At 39.5% G+C, this 21164-nt stretch overlaps 1 protein-coding gene across 6 annotated transcripts in view; it reads left to right on the top strand.

The window, feature by feature from the left end:
• Positions 1–3187: 3187 nt before the first annotated feature.
• The window catches only part of LOC124031384 (ephrin type-B receptor 2), a 149632-nt gene continuing 131655 nt past the window's right edge, over positions 3188–21164 (top strand). For all 6 annotated transcript variants that reach the window (XM_046342546.1, XM_046342545.1, XM_046342548.1 and 3 more), the window contains exon 1: positions 3188–3356. In XM_046342546.1, coding sequence (XP_046198502.1) covers positions 3305–3356 — 52 coding nt within the window. In that variant the 5' untranslated portion in view covers positions 3188–3304. The remainder of the gene's footprint in view (positions 3357–21164) is intronic.

The raw sequence follows: 21164 nt of genomic DNA, 5'->3' as shown, positions 1-21164 counted from the left end.
ACTGTTGCATGTTATCATACACCATTTTACATGATTCAAGTGGGACAATAACATCATTTCTAAAGACAAAGTTGATGCAATGAGGAGATATGGATTGTACAGCTCAAATGGCTTATAGTGTAATACAACTCCTGCAATCACTATGTTTTGATGCATTCATTACATGTACAGTACTGCATGCATGTTTTCTTTCATACAGTCATACATTTCATTCATTCATTCATTCTGTATGTAGAAACCAGAAAACAAAATGGCCACTATCACTCATCTGAGATGCTGAAAAGTTGACCAAAACATATACTGGCACGTTAGTTCCTTTAATTCATATTACAGTTTCTGAGAGTAAAATACATTACCATTGATAATTTTCATATCCATTGTTAATGTTCATAATTATATTTATTTAAATATATTGTTCGGTAGGTTCGGTACACAATAGCTTCTAGATAGCTTATTCTCCAAACTCCACGACACCGTGTAATTTTATGAACTATTAAACAAAAAGAGCTGAATGATTGAATCTACAGTGCACAAACCCAGGACCAGTCAGTCACTTTATTAGGTTCATACCTGAAAACTTTCAGGGGATTTCGGTATATATGTCACCAAAAAGTGCTAAATAATTACAGTAACCATATAGAACACAACACACACACTCATACACACATATGGATAAAATGATACATTTCCACTATCTCTGGATGATATAACATGTTTGATAAAAATTATGTTACTGTAATATACTGTATACAGTATATGTAGAACACAACCACTGTAATTACATTAACCACATAGAATACAACAGATTTGTATGATACAATATTCATTACTATTTTGTGTTATAAAACATTACTATCTATAAAACATTAATTACATTCATGAATAGGATACATAATTTATATCAACTATATTATATCACTCAGAGTTAGTGGATAATTATCATTAGTTATCAATGACTCAAGAAAAACACAGCAGCATCCCATACAGTACATTTCAAAAGGACATAGGACTATTCCATCTAGTAATTTGAATGCTATTAATGCTATCTATTACTGCAGTGGAATATCTACAGCAGGGGATTTGAGAAAAACATTACAAATCAAATTATGAAAAACAGCATTTATACTAAATGTACCTTTTTTATCACTGATACTATTGCTATATTTTGGCAACGTTTTCTTCCATATAGGTCCAAATGGCTTAAACACATGTACACTCATAAATAAAAAAGGGTTATTTGGTTGTCCCCATTGGAGGCAAACAAAGACAGTCGTGAAGAGGGCATGGCAATGCCTATTCCCTCTCAGGAGACTAAAAAAACGTGGGCATCTGTCCTAAGATCCTAAAAAAGTTATACAGCTGCACCATCGAGAGCATCCTGACTGGTAGATCGCCGCCTGGTATGGGAACTGCTCGGCCACCGACCACAAGGCACTACAGATGGTAGTGCGTACGGCTCAGTACATCAATGGTGCCAAGCTTCCTGCCATCCAGGATCTCTATACCAGGCGGTGTCAGAGGAAGGCCGTAAAAATTGCCATATTTTGCAGCCACCCTAGTCATAAACTGTTCTCTCTGCCACCGCACGGCAAGCGTTACCAGAGCGCCAAGTCTAGGTCCAAAAGGCTTCTTAACAGCTTCTATCCCCAAGCCAGAAGACTCCTGAACAGCTAATCAGATGGCTACCCGGACTATTTGCAAATGGCTACCCAGACTATTTATTATCTACACATAGTCACTTTACCTCTACCTACAGTACATGTACATATTACCTCAATTACCTCGACTAACCTGTGCCCCGCACATTGACTCCACTCTATATAGCCTCACATCTGCTCCAGTTTCAACTGTTCTGCCTTATTATTATTCGACCATGCTGGTCATTTATGAACATTTGAACATCTTGGCCATGTTCTGTTATAATCTCCACCCGGCACAGCCAGAAGAGGACTGGCCACCCCACATAGCCTGGTTCCTCTCTAGGTTTCTTCCTAGGTTTTGGCCTTTCTAGGGAGTTTTTCCTAGCCACCGTGCTTCTACACCTGCATTGCTTGCTGTTTAGGGTTTTAGGCTGGGTTTCTGTACAGCACTTTGAGATATCAGCTGATGTACGAAGGGCTATATAAATACATTTGATTTGATTTGATTTGATCTGTTATTTTATTGTTGTTCTTTAATTATTTGTTATTTTTCTATTTCCCTCTTTTCCATTTGTATTTATTTTTTTACTTCAGTTCATTTGAGTAAATACTTTCTTAAACAATAATTTTTCTTAAAACTGCATTGTTGGTTAAGGGCTTGTACAGTCTATGGTAAGCATTGCACTGTAATGTCCACACCTGTTGTGTTCAGCGCATGTGACAAATACAATTTGATTTGATTTGATTTATGAGGACAGCGAAAGAACCCTTTCGGGAACGCCTTTTAAAAAAAGTATATCCATGAGCCATCTATTTTTTAATAGATGGCTCATGAATTGAACACGCATCCTATTATTATAATTACTTTGAAAGATATCACTCAGCCCTTCTACCCCTTATCTTAATTATACTCGAAGCATAATTATTGAGTAAATAATACTAACAGACTAAGATAACTTTTATAGTGGGGTTTCCTATAAAGAAGACGTTCTCCTAAACAAAACAATTATAAAAAAATGACCCAATGATTGGTATTTACCGGACCATTAAAAATGACTGAAACATCACTTACTCTTTGTTGAATTATCTGATCCATGATCCTTGTCACCTGCCAAGAGTGTCAAGACATTAATATAAAATACATTACTAACAACAAAATCTACATGAAGGTCGTAGGCAGAAAACTTATTGCTCGACTATCACCCTTCCACGTGATTCTAAAAATCCATGATTATCAGACATAGATGAGGCAGTTAGGCGATTCTATCTTTATGATTGACAGTATCGATAGTGGAACTTCTTTTGGCAGGGGGAGAGCGTGACATGATCAACAACTAAAAGCGTAAACAAAAGTCCTAGGCTTATTATGATATATTTTAGGGTTTGAATCATATATATATGCAATATGCACATGTCCTAAATTTGAGATGTGGAGCAATTTTCCTAGCGTGGATAATGCTGTAATATACACGGCACCCCTTGGTCTGCTGTTTTTGGTTTCGCCCAAACTTGGTTCAGATTTGAGTTATTTTCTATGGCGTCTGGTTTACTCTATTGAAGGTGAAGGTCCGCTCATCTCCGCCAGCATTCGCTGTCAATGGCTTTCAGGACTTATTTTATTTGAATGTCTGGGCTTTTAACAGTTTCGTCCAAAGAAACCAATAATGGATATTCTATGGATTTTATGGATAATACCCACCGCTATAGCTGTAGAAGGTAAGAGCATGTTTGAATTCCATTAAAAAACGTCTTGCCGACCTGGTTGTAGAGTTTCTGATCACAGCACGTTGAGTGGTTGACTGGTTGTAACGACAAAAAATCACACCTCTGTCACAGAACGTTCCGGGGACTACATTGTGGCAAGCCGCTTCTTTGATTTTTGAACTGAAATAATTAACAATAGCTTTAATGAGGGTTGCACCCAACATGCCCTCATCCTCTCAGGTAACCGAACGTAGGTTATTGTTTGTTATGAAGGACATACCAAATGTTTATTAGGCTACTGTATGTCATTGTATACATGCCAAGTCAATACATCTCTAGGTTTATATAATTTCAAACAGTTCAACCTTCAACACCAAAGTAAACGCGTTAGACTACTTTATAATGCAGCATGGATTTTCCTCTTGTCTGCAATTTGTAAAATAGCAGCATGAACAACCAACAACAGTCTGTAGGCGATACATTTCCTGAAGATGATTGTGTCTAGTATGGACAGTTCTGTATTTGATTAATGAGGCATCTGTTGTATAGCTTAATCATTTTGTTGGAAATGGAAGCATCTAGTTGTGCTGTGCACTGGCCGGAGCACACAGGTTTCTCTTGTGAATTATGATGAGCAGCGTGTTCAGTGGCACAATGGAACAGACTTCTTGAGAGCAGAGCGCTACAGTAACCTACCAAAGTTTAACCACCAAGCACGATGAAAATAGGGCGGTAGGTTGATTATCTACACTTCAGTAAATGTGCTATTTTGGTGTGATGATTTGTCACAGAACACGAGTCTTGTGTTTGCTTTTGAAGGGATGAGTGTTGGCGGTTTAGAATGAGTAGAGCCTACCTCTTACATACCGGTAGGATACCAACCACAATGTAAATACGTTCCCTGCAAACATAAATATATACATTCTGTAAACCAGGGTTCCCCAACTGGCGGCCAGCGGGTGGTTTTATTTGGCACCCAAAGTTTTCTCAGCTAAATATATGTATTTTTTTATATATGATGTATTTACATGTTTATTGTTAGACATAAAAGAGTTTAAAAACATCAGGAAATCGGCTCCAAGTGATTTTAATTTGGAAAATCTGCTCCCAAGTATTCCCACGCATAATAGAGAGGCACAAGGGTTGAAATCATTTTGTTTTAGTCAAATATTTTATCAGTTTGGGCTTCTTGTGGTCAATTTTTTGTCCATATTTTTTGTAATTATTTTCTGGCCTTGACCCTAAAGAAAAAATCGGTATGCGGCTGAATCTATTGATGATCCCTGCTGTAAAACCTACTGTACTTAGCCTACCAAGTGAATAAGAAGCGGATGCTATCTTCTTGTAGCCTATAGTCGTTTTTGAAGAGATGTGTGCTCCACATACCTTGCTAGTCCTTTAGAGTTGATAAATAAAACTTTGGTATATTTCAAACAGCATATAATTTAACTGGTATATTGGAAAAGGATGTTGCCTAAATTGTTACATAGGCAGGGAATTTGTACTTTCCAGTTGACATTTATAGTTGTAGAGTAGGTAGGCCCATACACATATCCAATGTTGTGTTCCCACTGGCAAAATAAATCAATACTTACATTTTAGTGATTTAGCAGAAGCTCTTATCCAGAGCAACTTACAAGAGCAATTCGGGTTTAGTGCCTTGCTCAAGGGCACATCGACAGAGTTTTCACCTAGTCGGCTCAGAGATTCAAACCACAGCGTCATTTTCGGTTACTGGCCCGACGCTATGGTAGTTTTTAGGCCTCTGTGTCTGAGCATAAGAATTTTCACACTCAACATTTATACATAATAATTGTAAAATGCTATATTTTTACAACTACAAGTTTTAGTTGTCTGATTACATTCTTTCAATGAAAATAGTAGTTGCCTTTGCTTGTCATCTAATACCAACATATATGTATATTTTTAACATTTACTGTAATTAGTAGTTGATGATGCTTAGCATTTGGAAATATTTTTTTCTATCCTTATTCAAAATAATAATTTTACCTATAAGAGAAACACTGTTTGCAAGACCCAAGGTCTAGGAACCAGACTCATACGCAATTTATTAAATAATTTGAATATTATAAACAATGGCTTTGTGACCTAGCAACTATATATAAATATATATATATTTTTTATGTGTATATATAGAAACCTGCCCTGAGCTGCTATATTTTCAATTATATGTTATATTGTTATAACAACTATATTGTTATCATTAATTAATATTATTGATATTATTATTATTATTTCAATTTCATTCTTATTATTTTGTTTTCTATATAAACATATCTTAATTCAGTGAAGATTGTTTTCTACATGTTACTGGAGGTAAATTATTTAAGGCCAGACTCTTCCTATACATGTTCCGGTTTGAGTTAGATCATAGTTTTCACCTGAAATGAAAAATAAAGCTTGAATGGAAAAAGCTCATGGGTGTTTGCCTTTATAAGGTTAGTGATAGAATGGAGTTCTTCTCTGTTAGCAGTCTCCGGGCTCTAGGGTCATGAGTGAGGTGGAACCACAGACGGTAGGATAGAAGATGCTTCATGACAAATAATAACAGACCAATGTATTTCAACCAATTGCGTTGAATAGAGTGGCATGCTGTTTTCTCTTTCTGGAATGCAAACGTGGCTAGATGATGTATGAGACTGCAAAATATATTTATAAACCGCAATAAAAAACAGGCCTTTGTTTCGTATTGTGCAATGTGGCAGGCTAATACACATATTATGATGTCATTTGGTAGGCCTATTTTATCAAGAGTTTTCTATTTTATTTGTGTCGCAAGCAATATATGTCATTAATGAAGCTATTTTTTTGCTTTTCTCTTTCAGAATACATTTATTTCTTGGTCATTTACAATGTAATACAAATATTTGAACGTTCAGACAAAGGTTGCATGGAAGAAAATGCTGTTTTCTTTCTGGAGAGACAATTAGGCTAATAGTTACTCATTTTCATGTTTCTGTTTACGTAATTGAATAGTCATTCATTACTATTCAACATCACTGAAGATAAAAGTATTGACTGCCGAACCCATATTTCTCAAGCAATATTAGCCAGCAACGCTTGTTATGTTTATTGTATTTCAGTATCGTGACTGGTTGGTCTCATCTCCAACCCATCACAGGCCCCCCATTTTACCCTTTGTATCACCCTAGCTGATCATCCAATGAAGTTGCAGGAGTAGGCCACGTATGAAACATTGAGAGTTGAAAAAGAGGTCACTGCAGCATTAATTTAAAAAAACAACACGAGACAGAGAGGAACGTTGAAGTAAATCGTATTGACGGCTCTGATGTCAGAACATGGTTGCTTTGGCGAAGGTTCTTCTGTCGGGTTTTATAAAAATTAACGTCCAAGTACACCCATAGTCATTCCGGCACATCTCTGAGATCAAGCCTAATGTTGGTTATATTTCATCGTGATTTTTAAAAAAAAAACAGATGTTTTGGGGTGTTTTGATGTATAATTTTAATAGCTAGCTAATAAGTATGTATATCTACCGTAATTGTATAGCCTAGCAATTGAAGAGAATACAAATAGCTATACTTTTATGTTTATGTTAGGCTAATTATTTAGCCCTACGTATCTTTCAATGTATTTGGACAACATAGATTATTTTATGTTTTATCTTTTGTTTAGCGTTTCTTGGGCATAGCAGGTGAACTTTCTATTAATGACAGGTGATATTCTTTCAGCTACAGCTGTAAAGTCTGCTTCCAACTCACACTCTCAAACACATACATCCTCTGAACGCAGCTCACTTTCCAGCCCACTTTCCAGCTCACACTATCAAACACATAGATCCCATGAACACAGCTCACTCTCCAGATCCCAATCACCTGAATCCTGATCACCTGTTCACACACCTGTATGTCATTTACACACACTATTTAGTTCAGTTCTTTGCACCCCATCATTGTGAGGTATTGTCTGTTTTGATACATCTTTCTATTCGGAGCTCTGTTTTTTCCCGTATTAGTCCTCCTGTGTATCATAGTTTTGGCCATCTTCACTAGCTATGTTTTTTTGCCTATTCCCTGCCTGTACTTTTGCCTATCAGATTTCCTGTCATCAACCTCTTGCCTGATCTCTTGGACTATGTTATAGCCTTTTTCCCTGCCTGTACTGTTACCTTGTTGGAGTCCCTGTGTATGACCTTCTGCCTGTCCCTGGACCCTGCTACCTACCTCCTCCCGTGGTCCTTTACTAAATAAACACCTGCTGCACTTGAAACCAGCACTCTGTCTCCCATCATACTCATTACAACAGCTCTAACAACCATACCTTCGTATATGGATTTCGGAGTGGTTACATTTTGAGAGTGATGTAGCTAGTTATCTTTTAAACCAAAAGACAGGGATGCTGTTGGGCTAAAATACCATGAATTGTGGATTTAATGCAAGCCCCTGTTGATATGAAATCTTCTCGGTAGGCCTATGGGACATTTTTGAAGGCAAGCTGTAATAAATGGAATCGAGGTGCTTTGTAAGATAACTCCTGTTATTCCAGCAGAGCCAGGCAGGCTTGTGTATTTATCTTCTCATTCTGTTTAGCTTTGCATCAGCTGCAGGTGCATTACTTACATCATACCAGGTGTATCTATGGAGCGCATCATCATCAACAACAACAACAACAAAACAACATTTATCTTGCAAATCTTACCAGAGCTGTCATAAAGTGTTATCATGAAAGTATGTGTAAGTCCATTCACTCTTTGTGCTATTTAAGGTCAGGCATAGTATTATAAAATCTAGTCAGTCATTGATTGAATTAGTTAACCACAAAGCTTTTGGCTGTACCAGACCTTTGGCTCTCTGATTGAGTGTCTTATTACCCTTCTCCTATCTCTGGACTGGGTAAATACTGGGTAAATAATGGACTGTAAAATTAACTAACCAAAGTTTGAATAAACACGGTTTATTTGACTAGCTATTTTGTGGAGTTAAGATAATTGTAACAAAGTGAAGCCATTTAATTCAGTGTGAAAACATGATTTTTATTTCAATTCAATCGTCGCACAACATTTAAAATTGCACAAACAGTCAACAGTATATTCCACCACCTCTCTAACTCGTGCCTCAATAATTTGTGGGTTTAGATAACTGACAGTTGTAGAGATGACACCATGGATGAGGCACTGTTAAAGAACTTGGTGTCCCAGATTACATATCTAAGGAAGGGAGTTGTTTTTTGTTAGTATCTAGTGAAAATGTCAGAGCGATATCTTAGGGCGCTTTCAGATATCCCCTTATGATCAGGATCCTGGAACGTTTGGTAACCTGATCCTCACAATAAAGCATGTGTGAAATACAAATGAACCCTAGCTGAAACAAATCCTGAGTACCAGGTATTGTACTCTTTTGCCCGTTGTAAACAAGCTAGCTTGTTAACGTCATGTAGAAGGTGCGTCTTGCTAATCGTACCATGAAACGGTTATTTTCAGGTCTTGTGAAAGCAAAATGTATTCTGTAGAATAGTCACAAATTTCTTACGTGAAAACACCCTTAGAGATAGTAAGCAGCCCCAGAGGTTTGTCTGCCATAATGCAGTTGCCTCCTCCAATAGGTTACAGTGGAAACCTGAGAGAAAACAAAGTGCTTTCAGTATTTCATTCTTTGTTACTCTGTTTTATCCTAAAATGTATTTTTTTGTTGTGTGTTGTTTGAAGAGAGTTATGAACATTTGCATTTTGAGTTTGTCAAATTCATATAAACCTGCTTTCAAATGTGAATTCACAAGTCCCATTTAATTTGTACTTGTGTGGGGACTAGAAGTGTTAGCCTAACATGGAGGCATTATGGTTTTTGAAATAGTAACAAAAGCCTATGAGAGGAGGGCCCTAAAATGGGATTAAATCAAGGTCAAGTGAGCAACCATACACAGTCCTGTGTTTTCTTAGTCTACCCAATGAGCAGATGCAGGGAGCTCGTCTGTACACCAACCACCACAGTAGACTTTAACAGAATCTGCCTCTATTCAAGACCTAATCCATGCTGCCCAGGGCCCAGGCATTGTCACTTTGCATGCTAAATTTCAATTAGTGCTGGTACCAGTTGTTTCACTTGAGGTTGCGTGTCACATTTCGGGGACATCCATAGGCTACCTTGAGGATGGGTTTAATGCCAGGGTATCCGAGGAGCTCAGAGATGTTGGCCGATGGCGAGAGGGGATGCCAGTTTCACAAAAACGTGTTCTCTCTGCATGGGATGACATCATTGTGGCAAAATGTTGAACTGCTGTCTTTTGTTACGTGCATGTATCAATGCCTCATTCTCCATCCATGTTCACTCTACTATTTGTTCATCAAGAGCCAGTCAGAAAGAGCCTGCCCCCTTTGGTAACATACCATTAAAAAAATATATATATTTTTTTATTTCAGTATATTGCTAGATTAAAATAATTCCAAGCAACAACTGTTGATTTATAGTCATACTTTGATATTTCTTTAGTTTACATGAAACCTTGTTTAGATGGAAACATTTATTTTCAACCTCTCCCTAAACGTAATTAAGGCAAAGGAGACGATTGTGGACAACAGGAAAAAGAGGACCGAGCACGCCCCCATTCTCATCGACTGGGCTGCAGTGGAGGAGGTTGAAAGCTTCAAGTTCCTTACTGGGATACATCACTGGAGCCAAGCTTCCTGCCATCCAGGACTATATCAGGCGGTGTCAGAGGAAGGCCCTAAAAATTGTCAAAGACTCCAGCCACCCTAGTCATAGACTATTCTCTCTGCTACCGCACGGTAAGCGGTACCGGAGCGCCAAGTCTAGGACCAAGAGGCTTCTAAACAGTTTCTACCCCCAAGCCGTAAGACTCCTGAACATCTAGTAAAATGGCTACCCAGACTATTTCCAGTGCTCCCCCCCCCCCACCCCCTCTTTACACCACTGCTACTCTCTGTTGTCATCTGTGCATAGTCACTTTAACAACTCTACCTACATGTACATACTACCTCAACTGACCGGTGCCCGCGCACATTGACTCTGTATCGATACCCCCCCTGTATATAGTCTCGCTTGTTATTTTTATTTTACTGCTGCTCTTTAATTACTTGTTGCTTTTATATCTTATTCTTATCTGTACTTCTTTGAAACGGCATTGTTGGTTAGGGGCTCGTAAGTAAGCAATTCACTGTAAGGTCTACTACACCTGTTGTATTCGGTGCATGTGACTAATACAATTTAATTTGACTATTCCCAATATGCTTTTTTATGGCTTGCCTCAGAACGGTTAACTGTGCACAACATAAGCTCAGTTGGAAACAATTGAATAGTTCTAAGTGTAGAATTTCAACACCAACAGGTTTGTCAACACTAGAGGTACTGTGGAATGTGGACAATTGAGCACCTATACTTTACATTAAATTTGTAAGTCGCTCTGGATAAGAGCGTCTGCTAAATGACTTAAATGTAAAAATGTAAATGTATTCTTCACTGAGGATCACTTGAATTATTGGTCTTGGGTTTTGTTTTTCTAGCAGTGGTTAAAGTATAGGTGTGTTTTTCTACCCTAGGGCTATAATTGTTTTAGCCTGTTGTCAGAAAATGTGTTTTGTCTAAAAGTGAGACAATCTAGACACTATGACTAATGCCCCCTTTTTTCAACCTAAAATTGTATGGCACTGTTAGGGCTTGCAGTGCCCTGCACTAATATTGGCACCCTTGGTAAATATGAGCAAAACAGGCTGTGAAATATTTTTCTTTATTGTTTATCCTCTTGGTCTTTCATTCAAAATATTCACAAAAATCTAACCTTTAATTAAAGTAAAATAATTGAAAGAAATAATACATTTTAATCATAAAACAAACATTTTTTCCTTTGCCAAGATAACAGATATCAGCTCTGAGTCTTCTCCTATAGTGCGTAAAGAGTTTGGAAAACACATGGCAAGGGATCTGAGACCATTCCCCCATACAGAATCTCTCCAGATCCTTCAGATTCTGAGGTCCACACTTGTGGACTCTCCTCTTCTGCTCATCCCACATGCTTTCTATGGGGTTTAGGTCAGGGGATTGGGATGGCCATGTTAAAACCTTGATTCTGTCGTCAGTGAACATTTACATATACATTTAAGTCATTTAGCAGACGCTCTGAACCATTTTTGTGTTGATTTTGAGGTGTGCTTTGGATCATTGTCCTGTTGGGAGATCCAACCACCGCCCCGTTTAAGCTTTCTAGCAGACGTAGTCAGGTTTTGATTTAATATCTGCTGGTACTTGATGGAGTCCATGATACCACGTATCTTAACAAGTTGACCAGGGCCTTTGCAAGAAAAACAGTCCCACATCATCAAAAATCCACCACCATACTTCATAGTGGGGATGATGTACTTTTTTGTATGGCTATCTTTCTGAATACGCCAAACCCACCTCTGGTGTTTGTTTCCAAAAAGCTCTATTTTGGTCTCATCTGACCATAGAACCCGGTTTTGGATACTTTCTGACCCCAAGACCCAACTAACGTCTCCAGTTGTCATCCTTGGAGATTTTTTGGCCACTCGAACCATCCTCCTCACTGTGCGTGTGGTCAATATAGACAAACGTCCTCTTCCAGGCTGATCGGTAACATCTCCAGTTGCTTTAAACTTCTTAAGTATTGACCTGATAGTGGAAATGGGCATTTTCAACCGTTATTTTCTTCTAACCATTTCCTGATTTGTCCAGCTCAACAACCTTTTGTCGCACATCATTGCTATTTTCTCGGGTCTTTCCCATAGTGATGGATGACCTTGGGAACTTAGCCTGTGTGTCACCTCATATTTATACCCCAGTGGAACAGGAAGTAATAATTGTGACAGATGTTTTGGAGAAAAGCATTTATTTCACTGGTATTTTTTCAATAATTTTACTTCAGTTAAAGGTTTGATATTTGTGAATAATTTGAATGAAAGTAGAGGATAAACAGCAAATATATTTTTTTCTCAGCCATTTTGTCTCATATTTACCAAAGGTGCCAATATTATTTGGGGGGCTCCCGAGTGGCGCAGCGGTCTAAGGCACTGCATCTCAGTGCTTGAGGCGTCACTACAGACCCTTGGTTGATTCCAGGCTGTATCACAACCGGCTGTGATTGGGAGTCCCATAGGGCGGCGCACAATTGGCCCACCATCGTTAGGGTTTGGCCGGGGTAGGCCGTCATTGTAAATAAGAATTTGTTCCTAACTGACTTGCCTAGTTAAATAAAGGCCAAAAAATAGTGGAGGGCACTGTATATTGAAGATTAGTCAGATTGAATGCATAATTTCTGAGACAGATAGGTATAATTATCATGTTGGATATAATTCTATTATCTTCCAAGCTTCATACCTCTCAACACTGAATGTCAAACAGAATGTGGTTGATAATTAGTTCAGCTAATGATGTTAGGGTTGCTACACAGAGGTAAGGAGTTTATTCAATGGGAGCACAGTTTCTGGACAGTACCTCATCCCTGTGGACTATATCTTGTTATTTTGAACTGTATAAATTCAATAGAAACTACAAAAGCAACCGAATGTGTACCTTTACAGGTATAACATTGTTATACCAATTGTTCAGGAACCTAGATTCAGGATAATGTTAATATATAGTTTAAATGTTTCAATCACAACTTCTTGATTTACAAATTACAAATCCCCAGCATGTCACATGCTACACTAAAAACTCAAGATGATGAGCTCCCTCCTTGTTGCCTGCATTGTTATGCATATTTGAAAGCATAAATCTCACAGCTTCTATACCTTCATTTGAATTGAGCTCAGAGGGTAAATGCAGCTGGTGTCAAGCCAAGTGAGGAGGAGCATATCCTGAGAGAGGTCAGACCTGGTCTCCGAGCTGCCCTCCATACACACCCCAGGTACTGTGCCACTGCCTCGCTGAACGGGCCCACAGAACACAAACCCAACGGATTAGTGTCTAGCTCTCAGTGTCCCTGGGAGCAGAGCCCATCGGCGGAGACAAAGAAAGGCTGATTGCGCTGTCATCTGCATCACAAAGGGAAGCCTTTTCCACCTGAACCGTTGCCTCTGCTGCGCTGCACATCCCATATATCAGTTCCTCTGGACCCACGTGACATCTGCCTTTTTGTTTTTCTCTCTGTCTCTTTCTCTTTTCCTATATCTCAGTTTTTCTCTTTCTTTCTTTCTTTCTTTCTCTCTAGCCCCCCCCACACACACACTCTTGCCCCTCTCTCTCTGTCCCCATATCAGCAGTGTGACGCCTCCCTCAGTGGGGACTGGGCTCGCTAGACTCTATGTAAGCTGCAGCAGATATGACCGATTTCAGCCCCCGTCGGTAGTAATGGGCCCAGCATGAGTCGTCGTTTTCCTCTCCTTTGAGGGAAGTACACTAACACTGGGTCTCCCCCCTGCCCTCGCCCTCACTGGCTGGCTAGCCACGGTGAGCTGCTCAGTTCTGCTTTGCTCCGCGCCAATATGCAGACACACAGACAAAGGTCCTCCACTACTCCTGTCCTGCCAGAACAGACCTATCAGTCTCACTCTCTGGTACAGACAGAGCACCCTGACATGATTTCCAGTGAGCTGACGTGAGTTTTATCTGATTAGTGTGAGCTGGGAAGGACCTGGTGTCCTGTAACAGATGAAGCTTGTCTTTAGTTATTGTACAGGGAGGTTGAGCACCAATGTGTAATGGTACAGTAGAGCAGATGTACTGTGGGTTGTTGCCTTGTGGGATCAGCACTCTAGTTCCTACTGTAAATATGTAGTTCTATTGTGAAGACTCAATGACTCTACTGAATGCTCAATATTTACGTATGTACCACACATGATAACTTCCCCCTATGGTCATGCAATAATTGTTGATTTTTCGGAATCAAATACCTGATATTATAGATAGCTAATCGAAGGACAGTACATTTAAAAGGCAAAAAAAGAGAGAACATTATTATAAAACCGTTATTAAGTGTGATACGGAAGATTTTTGTTGGTATCTAATTGCATTAGCCTAGTGCAAAGGGAATTAACGGAGATAATGAACTGATTTGGCCCGTGGCTGTGACTTGACTGCATTCAGAGAGCAGGAGCTAATGTTTTGTTGTTCCCAGATTAATTCAGATACAGCATAAGTCAATTGTAAAACCTCTCAAATGCTCAAAGGGCTCCAGTTAGCTACAGTTCAGACAGTCAGATTGGTGAAAGGTACTGTAACATCAGGGGTATCAACCTAACTCTTGGCTGAAATTACACCGTGTTAGATGTGGCCACAGAGGCGTGTTGTACTGTAGACAGTTAAAGAAGCAGGGGCCATTTTGATAACCTGGAAGAGTAAGAGACGAGAGCAGCCAGGAGGGGAGAAATAAAGTGCTAAAATGGACAGAGTGGTAATTGCACTTCTTCTTAGCAGTTAATCGGCTGTATTCCAATTACTCAGGACTGCCCCAGGCCAGAGAGGCTAATTCTCTGCACAGACTTAGCCCTGGTATGCGCACAGGGGTTTTACCATTACCTAGGGGTGGCAGGTGGGGTGTGATGGACTTTACGGCAGTTTTGCTTTGAGGATTTAAGATGGCTTCAGAGAGTTTTCCAGATTGGACTTTTTCTTCCATGTCATTCATATCGGAGCTTAAAGAGAGTCTCTCTCTTTTTTTCTCTCTCAATGTTACTATTATTCTTTCTGCCTGTATTTATTACCGCAAAGCTATTCATATTGATTGGAATTGCTGAGTTTGATCTGCAATTACCAAGAATTCTCATATATTTTTTAACACAATCAGAAATGGAAGTCATTATAGTGGGTTGAGGTAATCACCTCCTTTTAGAATTCTCAGACTGCTCCAGACAACCACATATGGAGCTCCCTCATCAATCTGCAAAGGATTAGAGCCCTAATCAATAGCACAAGCTTAGCAAATATTTAACCTTTAGCAACATTATAAGGATAACATCAATGAGGGGTCATTACAATTTCCCTTTTAATAGCTTGTATGATAAACACTCTATTCAACTAAGTAAGCACATGTGCATTTGCATAATCAACTCTTAGCAAGCAGGTTCAGGATGAGGCCGATAGGCAGCAGGATCTGTCAGACGTGCAGTTGTAATGACTCCCACTGAGGCCATAAATTCATGTCGTGCTCTTGTTCCAACCATGTATTCATTGTTATTTTACTCTAACTTCTACCCTGTAGGAAACACTACCCCTAAAACTCACACCACGTTTTGAGGGAAGCCAAAGACAGCAATACGTGTCCACTGGGCTCGATGAAACCATGTCTATGTCTAGGGATCATTGTAGCCAAGAGGTAACACAGCTCACTGAAACAGGAGCACAATATAGGGATTTGAGGAGTGATGACTATTTTCAATACCTTCCTCAGGCTCAACATTTCAGATAGTATTCACAGTGGATCATTTGGAAGGGCAGCTGGGAAATCCATCGAGAATCTCAGGAGGCCTGCTGTGGCTGTGAAATCAATGCAGCGATCCAGCCGAGAGTGTTACATGAAATGAATAAGTCATATGATATGGTTAAATGTGTAGAATGTTATTATTCATGTGGACCAAACAACTTTATCTGTAGATAACGCAAGCTGACATTTATATCAGTGGAGCACCCCTTATACCCACCATCCATCAGTCCTTTTTAAGTTAACAACAGCCATGGCTCTTACGTTTTGAGTTGTGGACTGAATGATGAGGGAACAGCTCTTGCAGAAAGCTTTTACAAAAGGATATCATACAAACAGGAAACAACTGTTTTGGAATCGAGACACATCATTGTGCTATTTACAGAGCACTCACATACGTCTGATTAAAACTGACAGTGTATTTTATGTTTTCTCTTGAAATCCCCTCAGCGAATCAGTATGTGTATCAATTTCATAGCATACACAGGTGGAGCTAACTTCTCTTTACAAATATGCTTTTTTTAAATTATATTTTTTAACTATAATGATTAGATTATTTTCTCATGTCTCAACAGAGCTTCATTATCAAGAGTCCTGCATATGTAAATCTAACTTTAAATAGTTTAACCTTGCCTCTTCCCAAACAGTACATGTTTTCACAAGCCATTGGTGTTGTGTGGCATGAATTGCATGCAAGTGTAGTGACTGTATATGTCCCTTGATGGACTTGCTGTTGGAAGCCTGCCTCTTGGAGTGATTGAAGAAACATGTTTGGGGTTAGACCTGCGTCCCTTTCCCTGCACAGTTTTGACAGGATGCATGTCAGAGGGGTTGGCTAAACCCACTCGGTACCTGCCACTGCGTTGAGTGATGGCATATAGGTAGCATTATAGCCCCCCCCTCCTCCTCCTCCTCCCACCCCTGGCTGAACACAACCCTGCTGTCAAGTAAGAGGAATGAGTAGAGACTCAGAGAGTACCAGGCTTAAACCCTTACTCTGGCAGCAGCACAACTCCCTGGACCTATTCAACTGTTTTCCATAGAGTGTTACCTCAGAATGTTACTTCACTTTATTACAGCATGATGCTTAGCCTCAAAGAGCATGGGGAAGCATGGTTGAATACTGTAGTGTCATGTGATTTAGCGTTGCTGCCCACAACATAAACCAACAAACCAATAGATTATGCAAAAGTATTTCCTTTTGGTCTTGGTGTTTATGGTAAGCTGTCCTACTTTTTAGAAATAGACATTCTAAATCTTATGGTGGTTTTCCTGTGGACAGACAAGCTTCTGGCATTTGCACAAACTCAACACGCCTATGTTCATACTCACAAATATACACATACGCTCTTACACTCACACACTCTCTTTATGACTAACTCAACACCTGTCTACAATGCTTTCTGGGCATGATGGTGTTAGCATGGAAGTCAAGAGGCCTGGAGCAGGATTAGACTAGGTGTGAACACAAGGCCGGATTAAAGCTGCTCTTTTAACTCATATTTTGTCACCTAACGTTCACACTTGTCGGTTAGTCACCACACACTGAATAGTGAGTGACTCAATGAAAATATATATTTTTCATCAAATATGTATACCATCTACATAATTTGAGACTTTGCAATGATGCTTGGTTGTATGTTTTGTTTATTTCAGATCCAAGTATGATTTCTGCCTCAGTCTACCAAACATACTGTTGAAGTAGTGTTGATGGATATGTCTTCACAGAAAGCTTTTAAAAGCAATGACAAACAGGCCCTGAATCTGTCTATTTGTGCGATAGACTGCCAATTTCAATGCCCATTTTGTAATGACCTTAAATAAGTACATACTCTCTCTCCCTCTCTCTCTCTCTCTCTCTCTCTCTCTCTCTCTCTCTCTCTCTCTCTCTCTGGCAATACATTTTAGTAGATATGTAAATGCAGTTATATAAATGATCTAAACATTGTTGTAGGGTATTATTATATGTTGCTTTATCCATGCAGTGTAATTGTGTGTCATTGCAGCCTAGTGTGAGTCTGAGTTGAGGAACCACTGTTGCATAGTTAAAGCGCAAATGGAGCGGCTGATGAAATATTAAGGGACGTACATAGCACAATGACTTGCATGGTGAAAACATCACCAACATATAGACTGGTAATATGGCTAAGATTCAGCAGCCCCCTTAGTTGCAGACTTATCTTTCCCTAGACTCTTCTGAATGTTGACGTTACTGAATAGACTTGACAACAATGATTCTGCTGCTCGATTGAGAGTATCAGATTGAGGATTCGAGCTGGCTTAAGGTTAGTACTCTCAGTGATCAGGGAAATGAGACATTTGACATAGATATTCAAAGCCTCTTTTGAAAAGCTAATTTAAACGTGTTGTCTACACAGCCATGTATGACACTTAGCCTATTTAGTAAAACAGCTTCCTATGGATTAGATTAGACATGTCAGTTATGTGAGGTGTCTTGACATCCCATGAACAGTACTGTGGCAACTTGGTATATACAATATTGATACAACACTGTCAAGGTTAAAATGTACCTGGTATGAAGTGGTTTAGTGGTTTCTGTTATTCAGCTTCATCTATGACTACAGTTTACACAATACAATGTATATTTCCAAGTTCAACACAGTTAATGGATCATGTTCCTAATGTATTTGTCTGATTGATGCCAAAGCCTTTTGGCTGCAAACTCTTAAGGATTCTTTTCAAATAATGTGTATGTTGGACATGCAGTAGACAGCTGTACAACTAGAATCTCCATCAGCATCAATAATTAAATTAGACTATGCCTGATTTATTAAGCAACATATGACACGTTACTGGTCTTACAAACCTCATAATGATTTCAAGAAGTCTAGCCTTGCAGCTAAAACATTTCTGTAACTCAATTGAAAACAATCTCCTGGAGCTTTCGATCAGATTGTCATTTGGCTGGATGATAACATTATTGAACACTTTTAGTTAATTCTGATGTCCAGAAATGTTCTGACAATGACAAAGGAATTGTGTTCATTAACTTATGAGTAATTCAACTTTCATGGAACGTCCCATTGGGGTACTTGGAATGTTAAATAAAATCAAGGTTGGAATTTAGTTGGAATAATTGTTAGTTGGGAAAGTACTACGTGCCCTGTAGTTGGGTACTAAGTACTACTTGCCCTGTAACTGGCACTCTGACCCAAGTTTCCATTTGAATCTCAGGTGCTGCATTTCAGAAAGTGAATGCCACTCAAGGAGAGACGAAAGATGAAGATATGGGTTTGGATGCCAAACCACATTGCCCAATTGTGGTTAGTTTTACAGAATCACGAGAATCACAGCATCTAATCCTTCATCCGACAAAAGGAGTGTATACAACTTTTCTGGTGTCCCACTCATGTTGGCTAGCTGGAGGGCACTTCTCAATGGCCCACTCTGGGAACAAAAGGATCTGCACTTCAAAACAGCACGTTGGCTGCCATCTTTCTCTCCTTCTGTCCCAAGTCTGTTCAGTGAAAACAGCAGTTTCAGTCTCCTTGAAACAGTATTTTCTTCCTCCACCTGTCATCCTCATGCAAATGTGAAATATTAATAGCTTAGAAGTGGGGTGGAAATCTCACCCCAGAGAAAGGCATTACCTGTCACTCTGTTTTGCATTAGGACTTTATCAGTGCCAAACGATTTAAAGGGCTTTTGCTCAGTTGTCTGGCAGACGTGATTGCGCCTGTGGCCATAGGGAAACATATGTGCTCAGTTTAAAGGCGGCATGCAGGGCCAGATGTGTGGGTTGAGTGGTGTGCTTTTCTCACACTTGAACGTGTGTCAAAGCCAGTGTACAGCTGTCTGAAGACTGAAGAGTCAGTCAGGCTATCTCAGATTGAGGAGGAAGGAGGTGAGAAACAGGATGTCTAATTTAGCTGGATAATGTGCTGTCAATAAGCATCCCTACCCGTGATAAAGGTAAGCTCTTATGCATCCTATTCGTGTTAGGTTAGTAGTGAGAGCAGATTTATGCATCCTATTAGTGTTAGGCTAGTAATGAGAGCAGATCAAAACTACAGAAAATATGGAGGTTCTGTAAAGCAAATCATTGCTTAACAGTATATTTAGATACTATTGGCAGAAGTGCATCGGCTGTGATTTACTGTAGGAAATGCTGCATGCAGTGGGCCTTACAGGTGTAGGATGACATTCCCCCTCTGCTTCCACCAGCTCTAGCTCCAGATCCATCTCCAATCTCAGTCCCTCCTCTGTGTGTGTGTGTATGAGGGAGGGATGCAGAGGAGGGAGGGTGGTGAAGAGGGGGGGGGGCATCTGACCCCGCTGCCAGGGAGTTTAAGACCAGAAGGGGGAGCTCTCCTCTGAGATTTAGAGGGTGGATGCCATTTTTTCAATCTAAAATAAGCGTCAGTCTTTCTTCTACACTAAGCTAGAGATGTTTTTATGACCATTTTTCGTCTACATGGCCATTTTACGTCTATCGTCCACACTTGATGCTAGCTAGCTAAAGCTAAGCTAACGTTTGCAAAGCTAGCTAGCTAGGTAGCTAAATATTATAGGTAAAAAGGCTTAGCTTGCTGCTAAAGAACTTGCTAAGACTATGTATGAAACGAACACTGGACAAAAAATATAAACACAACATGTAAAGTGTTGGTCCCATGTTTCATGAGCTGAAATAAAAGATCCCAGAAATATTCCAAATGCACATAAAGCTTATTTCTCTCAAAATGTGTGCACAAATTTGTTTACATCCCTGTTAATGAGCAATGAAATGTCCACCAGAGCTGTTGCCAGAGAGTTGAATGTTCATTTCTCTACCATAAACCTCCTCCAATGTCATTTTAGAGAATTTGGCAGTGCGTCCAACCGGCCTCACAATCACAGACCACGTGTATGGTGTCATGTGGGCAAGCGGTTTGCTGATGTCAACGTTGTGAACACAGTGGGGTTGTGGTATGGGCAGGCATAAGCTACGGACAACGAACACACTTGCATTTTATCACTGACAATTTGAATACACGGAGGTACCGTGAAAAGATCACCCATTCTCTTATTTCTCATGTTTCAGCATGATAATGCACAGCCCTATGTTTCAAGGATCTGTACACAATTCCTGAAAGCTGAAACTGTTCCAGTTCTTCCATGGCCTGCCCACTCACCTGACATGTCACCCGTTGAGTATGTTTGGGATGCTCTGGATCAATGTGTACTACAGCGTGTTCCATTTCCTGCCAATATCCAGCAACTTCGCACACTCTTTGAAGAGGAGTGGGACAACATTCCACAGGCCACAATTAACAGCCTGATCAACTCTATGTGAATGAGATGTGCTGTGTTGCACGGGGCAAATGGTGGTCACACCAGATAATGACTAGTTCATGTTTTTGTTCAGAATATACGGTATACAATTAAATAAATATATCATGTTATTTCAAAACATTAACAGTAAACATAATGCTTTATAGTTATACCATAACTAAC

Source organism: Oncorhynchus gorbuscha, linkage group LG03, assembly GCF_021184085.1.
Source record: "Oncorhynchus gorbuscha isolate QuinsamMale2020 ecotype Even-year linkage group LG03, OgorEven_v1.0, whole genome shotgun sequence".
Classification (NCBI taxonomy): Eukaryota; Metazoa; Chordata; class Actinopteri; order Salmoniformes; family Salmonidae; genus Oncorhynchus; species Oncorhynchus gorbuscha.
The sequence above is the reverse complement of the archived record's forward strand: the minus strand, read 5'-3'. Positions and strand labels throughout refer to the sequence as shown.